At 35.7% G+C, this 10,667-nt stretch overlaps 1 protein-coding gene, 1 long non-coding RNA gene and 1 other non-coding gene across 3 annotated transcripts; all 3 read right to left on the minus strand.

The window, feature by feature from the left end:
* Nucleotides 1–589: 589 nt before the first annotated feature.
* On the minus strand, nucleotides 590–661 carry TRNAD-GUC. Its single transcript has one exon. It is a non-coding gene; the product is annotated as a tRNA-Asp (tRNA).
* Nucleotides 662–1,002: 341 nt separating this feature from the next.
* LOC113343194 lies at nucleotides 1,003–1,956 on the minus strand. The gene is made up of 2 exons (XR_003357092.1): nucleotides 1,616–1,956; nucleotides 1,003–1,250 (listed from the first exon to the last, which is right to left on the minus strand). It is a non-coding gene; the product is annotated as an uncharacterized LOC113343194 (long non-coding RNA).
* A 193-nt stretch (nucleotides 1,957–2,149) lies between these two features.
* On the minus strand, nucleotides 2,150–5,346 carry LOC113343335 (uncharacterized protein At5g08430-like). The gene is made up of 7 exons (XM_026587561.1): nucleotides 5,279–5,346; nucleotides 4,128–4,889; nucleotides 3,335–3,475; nucleotides 3,209–3,237; nucleotides 2,817–2,876; nucleotides 2,376–2,426; nucleotides 2,150–2,233 (listed from the first exon to the last, which is right to left on the minus strand). Exons 2-7 carry the CDS (start codon nucleotides 4,759–4,761, stop codon nucleotides 2,150–2,152), a joined length of 999 nt encoding a protein of 332 aa, XP_026443346.1. The 5' UTR covers nucleotides 4,762–4,889; nucleotides 5,279–5,346.
* Nucleotides 5,347–10,667: the final 5,321 nt, after the last annotated feature.

The raw sequence follows: 10,667 nt of genomic DNA on the forward strand, positions 1-10,667 counted from the left end.
AGGAGCCATGAGATGAGCATTTTCACTCTCCAGTGACTTCACAGTCTCAGTTCATTTCTCAACTGGCAATGCTTTTATCTCGGACATTTCTTTTCTGGAACCTGTACAGTTCCACTGCCAGGACAGTACAGTTCAATTGGAATTGAAACAAATTTATTGGAAATTGCAACATGGGAGAGACTCGAGAAAAGGATAATTCAGAGAGCAATAGAGAGAGTCCAACATCTTTTGATCATTGATCGTCATGACATGACTCCATTACAAAAGTGGACTCGCTAGTCACTGGGCAGGGCAGCAAAAGATAGAAAAACAAGAAAAAAAATGGACTTGTTATCCTTCCACTGCCAGGAGAGGGAGGTGATCGCTGCTCTGTCAAACCAGCCTAACGCAGTACCCTCCGCTTCAGTGACCACACAGTCAAGGCCTACGCCAGAACCATGCAAATCAACTCCCAACTTGGAACGGGCAAGTCACGACGTCTTCAGGCATTTTAGAAGTATATATACATTTACCTTTATACGGTTTTGATCGATGTGGTCCTAAATCTGCTTCATTTGTTTACGAAAATCGTCAAAAAAAAATGAAAAAACGCCGTTGCCGGGGATCGAACCCGGGTCACCCGCGTGACAGGCGGGAATACTTACCACTATACTACAACGACTTGTTGTTCAAAAATGCTAAGTGTTCAAAGCAAATTTTACTTACGCTGGTAATCCTAGGCTTTGAACTTTGGCCACAAACGGCAAGTAAAATAACTGCAAACACCAACTCTTACCAACAATCTGACTTCTGGAATTTGCAAAAGCATATGAGATAAGTCCTAGATGTTTTAATAATTTAATACTCAATTTCCCTTTGGCTCATGACATTGTTTATGTCCAAATTTGAACCCAGACAAGTCCTAGTGAATTCTTTGAGTCCAAATTCGTACACCAAATCGGGGTGCAAATCGCTCAAATTTGGCTATTGGTGTAACACATGACGAAATGAGGAGAAGAGAAGCAATCTAGAAACCTTGAGGAACTTAACTATTCAATTATTCAATCCAATAACAGATGTTTGTCCTCTGACAAATACGCAAGTGCAAAGTGATGTTTGTCCTCTGACAAAACTTTGTATTAAAGATCAAATTCATTAACCTTGTAAATTATTAGACACTCCAGCAATATTTCCCCCATTTTGAACTTTATTAGTAATTAGATCTGATTGAGCAACAGCAAATGCAATACTGTTGCTCTTGCTATTTGGACCTGGAAAAGAAGAATGACAAAATAGTAAGCATCAAAATACTAGAGGTATACAGTAATTGGAGCTGTGTGACTTGCAAAATTACGGTCTCCGTGTTTGAGATATCAAACAGGGAGACTGCGTTTTAATCCAGCTCACACGTTAGAAGCTTGCCCTAGGTGCACACGCCTTCGCTGACTTTAGGTTTGACATGTTTTTGTTTAATATAAACCAAAGCTAAGTTTTCAATATAAGGATTTATGCGTATAACAACAAGAGTTCAGACTGAACAGGATAATACTTTTACTTAAGCAATGAAGAAAAACAACTAAGGAAACTACAAGAAAGTAAAATGATAAACCGCTAAGCAAGTGGGATGCCAGAGTACCTGAAGGTAAAATTTCTCCATCTTTAGGACAAGATGAGGTTTCTTTTCTTTCTATCTCAAGAGATTCTGATATCCTAGAAAGGATTAATCTTGGTGGATGATCGGTTTCAAGATTTTCATCTCCAGACAACTCAGCAGGAGGCTCAACCCCAACTTCATCAGCAATTACTAGCAGAACTTCTTTTATCAATCTTTCCCTTTCAGATGGTGACTCAGGTAGCGCCCTTCTCTCAAGGTACTCATACCGCGTAGCATCTCAGCAAGTCAAGGGTCACGCTACAGGAATGCTTACGAAAATCATAAACGTTATAAAATGCTGTCCAGTTAAAAAGAGGACACTCAGCAAGGAAAATATTAATAGGTAATAGACAAGGGATACTTGCATGCATAGTACTTGCATTTATGTATATAAGCTATAATAGTGGTGCCCTAGAAAAGGAGGGGGAATTAAGAGCGTCATTGTACTCATGCACCCATGTGGATAAGCCAGTATCTGTTACAATTTCATTTATTTATCATATTAAAGAAAAAACGTCATGAAGGATATTCTCTGTGCGATCCCTTCTCACTTGCTCGGTCAATCAGATTTCGCAACAGGGCAAGCTCTTTTTCAATCCACTGAAAACAATTTGTTCATGAGAGATGTACAACAACCAGACTAGCATATGCACTGCAAGATAAAAGTAACTGACAACTTAACGGGCACAAACCAAAATGGAAAAAGTTACCACCATGCATACTTCTAAACCAAAAAGCTTACATGATATGTGATATCCTGGTGCAGGACTCTGGCCTTCCCTTCAAGATCCCACTGCCGGAGAAAACTGTAATTGATCAACAAACAATTTTTTGCGTGAAAACATAAAAGTAGAAAGTTTTGGGTGACACTCATACCAGTTAGCAGTTTCACAACGAGCAATTTTTTTATACCACGGGATGGAACAACGCTAACATACAATCTAGTCAAGGACCAGGATCTTGAAAGTAACCAATTCAGAGTTTTACACGATTGGTATGCTATTATTTAGTTGCAACAATAACAGAGGTAATAAACTAATATGATTACTTAATTAGGATCTTCTTTAAGGAATCGTGAAAACATGGTTAGGAGATTAGAAAGATATAATGTCTATTTTTGGGAATTTTCAGACAGTATTCGCAAGTAAATTTAACAGGTGACATAGGGAAAGTTAGAACTTACAGTAGTGAGCCTCTTCACCTGACCGTCTTTCACACGTTGACGTAAATCCTCACACTCTTCCTGCAAACAACACAAAAGCAAGTTGACATGAAAATTCATTTTGTAAGTGATGGGGATCCCTTGGAACTAAAAATCTAGCACTTGCAACAGCTGAATTAATCAATAAGATCACACGAGAAGTAATTTCATGAAGCGAGAAATGCGCCAAGGACATCTCACATGCTATCTTTTTGGGACATATTATCACCTTGAATTTTCCTTGTCTTGGTCGAACCTGACAAGTCCATAAGCAGGGTTTTTCTGAGAAAATTTATTTGTGATAACTGTAGTCAACCAAATCTCTAAATAGTTCTCTACGACTGTCTCTGGGCTGTAAAGATTTATTTGCTGACAGAATTAAGCAGTGTCTTGGACAATAGGTCTGGAATAAGTGAAACATGAGATCCAACCAACTTGGAAGTCTACAGCAGTTGTTCTGTACTGTCATCTGGCCCAACAAAGTCTGTACAGCTGTTAACTTAATGTGGCAGGACAAGGAGGTTTCACCTCAGTGAAATCATCATCCGACAGCATGCAAATCTGGACACCGTCACTCCTATTTGAGAGTTGCAAGATAATTCCTGTACTACTGTCACATGTGTCCGAAGCCTTTTGTGTCCCTAAGGTACAGAAAATAACATATCAACATTAGCATATGCATGGGGATATAAACATTTGTTGGATATGGAATGTAAAATTCTAAGAGGGGGTTGTCTAGCAGTTGATAGTTCAATCCAGTTACCCAGCAGAACATCAACTTAATCAGTTAATTGTACTGTACTACTTCCTAACCATTATTTGACTACTCCAACAACCCCCATACTGCATGACCAAAATATTTTGAAGGGCAAATGGACTAACCTCTCACCTATTTCAAAGTACAAACACAGCTACTATCTACAAAGTTAATAATATAGCTTCTCAGTGTACCCCCAGTATGTCCCGTAATTGAAACTTACTAGATACTGCGCGACCAAAATATTGGGAAGGGCATGTGGACTAAGCTCTCACCTATTCAAATGGACAAACATAGCTACTATCTACAAAGTTATTATAACATCTACTGAATACATATTGTGTGGATATATCATGCGACTAATAAGATTTAGTATGTGCACCCTGATGGCAGAATTTAATTTCATTCAACATAGAACGTACACTATCATATACTGAGATGCAATTGGTGGTACCTGGGGGCATAATTTCAGCAGAAAAAATAGTGAATGAATGTCTAAATAGAGAGCAATCTAATCAGTAAATAAATCAACCTACCAGTAACTTGCATAAGCTGGTGCGAGTTTTTCTGGAGATAGTCATTAGGGTCTCCTTTGACCCTCACAGAGCTTCCAACCACTTTGCCATCGAAGGTATCAAGCTCCTTTGTTAGATTCTGAATGAAGCTCCTTTTCAAGTAAACCAACTTGATGTTTTGAGTTACTATAGAAGCAAGACAGCTATGCGGAGCCACCTTAATTCTAATTGTCCCATTTGTCTTGTCCAAGCCCCTCCTTTGCCTTTTGCAAGGATTTGAAGCACCTTCACTCTCTTCCAAGTTATCACCCAACCCATCCTCCTCTGATGAATCTTGGTATTCAAGTAAATGTGGTTCCAACAAGTCAAGAAACTTAGTACGGTTCACTGTGCTCTTCCCTAGAATAGAATGGAGTCTTTCATCACATACAACCCTTTTCTTCTTTACTCGATCAGTGAGCTGGTTTTTGGTTATATATTCGTTGATGATGTTGCTTACATCAATTAGAGAACAAGTTTGGCTTGGATCCTTGTCAATGGATATAAGAAATTCTATGAGACTTGTTGACCCCCACCCGATAAACTCCCTTTTCTTTCTTATTGTTCTTTTCATAGACTTCAATGCAGGACGTAGGACCCCATTGGAGGGATTCATTGACAGTGATGGTAGAACCCCAAAAATTATCTTCAAAATCGGCTGTTAAAGTTAATCCTCTTGATCAGCTTCAGAAAGTATCTCTGAATCAAAAAAAATTCTTACGGCCCTCATTTTAACATTTGACCCTATTAAAATGGAAAACATTGGATGCACATAAGTAACTCTATCATCCTAGTTGGGAATTTCTAGATAGGGTGCTTGATAAAAAGATTTGCATGCTCAAAAAATGAGATAGAAATAACATTTTTAACATAACTTCCAGACTTATAACTGAACCCAAAATTGGAAGCTATATTGACTGACAATAACAGTAACCTCAATGTATCAACAACAACACCAGCAACCTAGAAGAAAAATCCATTTCTAAATAACAGTAATAAATCAAACAACAAACACCTCCAAGCGAGCAACTAAAACCAAATACACCAAACTCATTGCCTCATTCAACGAAAAAGATAATGGAAAAATTCATAGCCTTGAAATTAAGAAAATTTGAATTGGATTAAAATTCTACCTTTAACCTTTAAGGGACAAAAAAAGAACCTTCCTCCAGAATAACTCAGAGAATCCCTCTAAAAATATCACGCAGAGTCAGAGCAATTGTTGTTTGCTCCGTTCCGAAGGTTATGTTAAGGTGAAAAGAACTTATTTATTTTATCGGTATCCTTCGTTTCAAGTTCAGGAAATATTAACAAAAGTACTCAAAATCTGTTAGACTTAAATGCCCTTTTGACCTTTTAGCATGGTTATGATTCCAATGAATGCTTTCGGTTGACTCATTTTTTACACCATGCTTGAATAAAGAATAAAGGTAATTTTATCCATTCTTTACTGGTACTTCTATTTCAAAAAGAACGACTTATTTTATGTATAAATTAAGTATGAAACAAGTCTATTCTTTTAAATCGAAGAGTAGCAAAGGCGGAGGCATGATGCGAGCGTCTTCCGATTTCAAGAAGTTCTTTCTTTTTTAGTCTTTGTTGTTGCCGCTCATTTAGCCAAAGATAATTTCTGTGTTATTGAACATCTATTTACCGTTGTTGTTGATACTTAACTTCCAAATGAATATGAACTTGTTTAATGACGGTGGTGGGCGTGAGAAACTTGTACATTCACGGTTCCCCTTGAGTTGCAGGAATTTGGTCTTCATTACTTCTTTATTTTCTCTCCAAAACGCTGAAGCTAAACCACAATCATCACCTGGTTCACTTTTCACTCTCTGTCACTCACCATCTTCCTTATGATATTGCACCACTTCTGTTCTAGTACACTGTTCACACAATTTTTGTTATACGTTCGAAGAGATGAAACTTAATGTTGCAATTTTATTCACCGATAAGTTTTATTTTCATTTGTAAGGGTGGAAGTTCCGGTGTTGCATCGAATTGTAAATCCACTAGCGTAAAATGCTTTTGGGAATCACGATTTTTAGACTATGTATATAGAAATGAACCCAAAATCTTTACATTCATACTTAACTTTTTCCCCCTAGCCTTTCTTACCTTTTTTTCTTCAAGAAACTTAAGAAACTTAACAATAGAAATAAATATAGGGATTCATTTGCATTGTAGTATTGAAATCAAATTAAAGGAAATATGTACTGAAATTAAAACTTAATTGATTTAAATACTTGAAATTCCATTGATTCAACTACCTCAAATTACACTGACTTAACTAATTCAAATTTCATTGATTCAACTGCTTCAATTAAAAAACATAATTAAAACTACATAATTCAAATGACGACAAACATTAAAATTACTAGAACCTCAAAAGTTTCCATCAAAATTTTTAAGAGGATAACCATGTTTTTCTAAAATCCTATTTTGCTTATCCAATATAAATTGCTTCTTCCAATCGACCAATGTCTCAACCTTTACGTCCAATAGTTCGAGTTCGTGTTTTTTCAGTGCTAACTACATGGATTATGAAATGAAGAGGGTACCCAGTACACCACAATCTTTTCGATATCAACCTATGCAAGACAAAACTTGTGTAATTTAATATAAGAAAGAATTGTCAAGGAATCACTTAAACAAGATGTAAACTTTGTATATAGCGTAAGTTCAAATCCAAACCAATCTGTGGGATCAAACCAAGTGTTGATTAATGTACTATTGTATTTACTTTAATTATAAAGACAAAGCAGTATAATGTGGAAGTAAAGTAAATAACACGATACAAAATATTTTTTTAGCGAGGAAAATTGCAAGGTAGGAAAAACCCGGGACCCAGTTCATAATTAAGTCGATATACAAATTGATTGCGATAACTTTGTATAGTTGAGACCAAGTAAACTAACTCCAAGTTACTCAGTTCATTCAGTATCTCTACGCCTACAACCAATTTGGGCTACGCACATGAATCCAAATATGGAGTCCACTATCTCAAGTCGCTTCACCCGTTGTGAATACTTCTATCACTCAACTCCTTTGGATCGTGATACGAAATAATAAATGACTATTTTGTTTCAGTAGTTGCTTTATTTTTATCCATAAGTAAACTAAAGATAAGCTGAGTACAAAGATTCTTCGTTTAATCAACATAAACTCCTATGTTGATTAGACTAAGATAAAGATTATTGAAATAATCAATCTTAGTTTACAAACTATGAAAGTAGATCTCAAAGAGAAACACCTGGACATATTTTTGATATACACAACAAGCTTTAAAAGCCTATCCGAAATGAAAAATTTGTCGGATCCCAGTCAATCAGATATGCAAGAAGTTTATCATAAAGATCATAATACCAAAAGAAATCTCCTAGTCTTCAATCTTCATTCTTCAAAGTACTTGCACAAATAACTCGATTCCACTAATGATCATACACAGAACGGAGTCTGTTAACAAGGGATGTTCAAAAGTCATATCTCCATATCTTGAATAAAGTAGAATCGTTGATTCTTAAACTAGTACTTCGAGTAACCTTATATGAGAATAAAATGATCACAGAACAAACAAACTAGATCTATCAAGGTTCAACTTTATCCTTAATCAATCAAATCAATAATCGAAATCTAGCTAAAATAACAATGCGATATTTAGTTTCCCAGGAATGGTACTACCAAAGCTTATTGATCCCACAAAAGAATTTAAACATAGCGCACGTAAAAGATTTCACCTAATTAGGATATTCTCTTCTCCGATGAGTATTACGAGAACACTACTAGTGGATTCCCACACAAGTTGTTAGTTTAGTGTGTCCAAGGGATGAGTTTTTAAAAATACAAGCGTTACTATTTATAGTGTAATGACCAGGTCTTTTGGACAATAAGGAATCATTGAATCCGAAATACTAAACATTTATTTTCGGTAGCATTCTAAATTTAGAAAAAAGATATCACACCGAAATATCTCTTGGATTACAACTAATATTAGCTAGCATACAATATATGCTTTACTAATATGAAAAAAAAAAGATATGCTTATCTTGTGGGATATGGAAGGCATATACATTCGAACATCTAAATATATTTAGATTTTGATTTGGGATCTCGCCTTGAGTATCTAGTAAAATACTTGAACATTAAGTAATAATAGTTTAGAGCATCTCCAATGGAGTATGGGTTTTAAAAGTATTGATGCCACCTAGGAGTTTAGAAACTCTCAACAAAAAAAACCACTCCAGTGGTGGTTGGATAAACAAAATTTAATATGATGTGGAAGCTTGAGTTTGAAAGAGAGTATGGGTTTTTGGAGACTCCCATCCATACCCGCGTCATCAATTTGTTATTATTTTAATTAATTTTTTAGATTTTGTGAATTACTTTTTCTATGAATAAGCGACAAGTATATCAAAATAGATAGGGATATAACTACCACATGAGATGCTTACAAAAACAAGATTTGTATTTGGATTCTATGTTATTAAATACTTTTTTTTAGGTATGATAAATACTCATACTCCATTGGAGGTTCTCTTAGCACATGCTCATATACATTACCTCAACCTCTTGTGAACATTCCTTCTTGACTGAATAAATTTTTGGTATCTATGCAAACTTTTAGAGCACTGCTCGATCGAACTCGCAAGCGTTGCTATCTCAAGCTTGTTTGTCAAGTTTAGTTTCCAAAATTATAATTCTTGGTTTTTGGTCTACTTATAGCTAAGTCTCAGATTAAGATAGTAAGTGTAGTTGAGCATTAGACTTCACGGCGTTCATTGATTGAAAACGAATGGAAGCTTGTGAAACTTCATCAACAAAACGTATGTGGAGACTTGAACTCATCTATCACTCAAAAGTCTATCTATTTTATCTCCTATTTAAGACAAAAATCATATAGCTATATAGACTTCGATTATACACATTTGATATTTCGAGATGAGTTTAACTCGCTTACATATTTCTCGAAATATATGTTGGTAAACTTTTGCTTTAAGTAAGTTCATCTTATATTAATTCTTGACGAAAGTTAAAAGATGCTCATGTAAAAATCGTCTGGTAACATCTTACATGATTTGTGTGAGACAATCATTTGATGTAGACTCGGAATATTTCGTATTGATCATTCGATCACTTGAAAATTGCTTTGAAGCTAATAGTTCGTGTGAAACGACTATTGTCATCTTATAAAAATGTTTCAATGGTTGAAATGAGAGTTTAGAACAATTGGATATAAACACAGTGTGCGTACTTGCATATGTGTAATCCAAGTACGAGAACCATGGTATGCATACCCGTATACGTACTGATTGGTTTAGTAAAGGTCCGGGAACTCAGTACGCATACCGGTACGCGTACTGGCGTGAGGTTTAAGTTACGGGACTTCACCGAGTTTGATGGTATGCGTACCAGCTCGCGTACTGCCGAATCCAAAATCGGTCCGGTAACTTAGGTATATGTACCCGTTTGCATACTTGAGTAGGTTATGTTCTAAAATAAGTTTGTTCATGAACTAATACGTTTATATAATAAGGAATGCAACATTTTGAAAACCGCGGCTATAATGTTCATGAATTGATTCGAGTGAATCAAAATTGATTTTGCTTCAATTGTGTCTTGTATACTTCTATGAGAATACAAACAATTGAACAACTCTAAAACTAGTTTCATTTGAGTCATTTGAACTAGTTATGGTTAAGATGAATATGGTTGATATGAAAGTGTTCATACAGCTAACTTCGGTTAATTATTATTGGGCCAACAAAAGCGTACATGTTTAGGTACGGTTACTCATATCTAAATGAAGTCACTTTTCATTTGTGTAACAAGATAAGTTCGATCTAATGGTTGAAAGATATTATCTTGAGTCTAATCATATTTTCATCTAACGGTGAACATTGAATGCTTTGTTACCAAGGTAACATTGATTGCAAACCCTGATTTGAAGACTATATAAGGAAAAACTCTAGCAACTGGGAAACCTAATCCCCATACCTCCCGTGTGACACTAGTTGGGACTAGAGTCAATTCTTTTTTAACCTTACGTTTTTCCAAAACTCTGTAGGTTAACGACTTGAAGACTTCGTTGGGATTTTGAAGCCAGACCCAACTATTTTCTCTATAGTTGTGTGTTCTGATCTTGTTGTTTTCTATCCTGATTGCGTACTATCTTCTCTAAGATTGGCTCGAGATTTAATCTCCGACAGACAAGATAAAAAATAGTCACAAACATATATGTCTCATCGTTTGTGATTCCACAATATCTTGTTTCGCTACCATACGATCATTGTGAGGTGATTGATTTTTCTAGGCTGTTCTTTGGGAATATAAGTCTGGTATATCAATTGGTTCTTGTTCACCTTGATTTATCAAAAGACGGAACAAAACTCATAGGTTTATTTGCGGGAGAAAAATTTATCTATACAATAGACTTTTCTGTGTGAGACAAATTGGTTTATCAAGTCTTCGACTTTGGGTCGTAGCAACTCTTAGTTGTGGGTGAGATAAGCTAAAGGAATC

Source organism: Papaver somniferum, unplaced genomic scaffold (assembly GCF_003573695.1).
Source record: "Papaver somniferum cultivar HN1 unplaced genomic scaffold, ASM357369v1 unplaced-scaffold_57, whole genome shotgun sequence".
Lineage (NCBI taxonomy): Eukaryota > Viridiplantae > Streptophyta > Magnoliopsida > Ranunculales > Papaveraceae > Papaver > Papaver somniferum.

Coding starts and splice junctions, on each gene's coding strand:
- LOC113343335 (XM_026587561.1), bottom strand. CDS start 4,761: ATGAATCCCTCCAATGGGGTCCTACGTCCTGCATTGAAGTCTATGAAA. Junction 2,877..3,208: donor CCAAGACACTGCTTAATTCT/GTCAGCAAATAA, acceptor TGTTGTTTGCAG/GAAGAGTGTGAGGATTTACG. Junction 2,427..2,816: donor AGGTGAAGAGGCTCACTACT/GTAAGTTCTAAC, acceptor TTTCTCCGGCAG/TGGGATCTTGAAGGGAAGGC.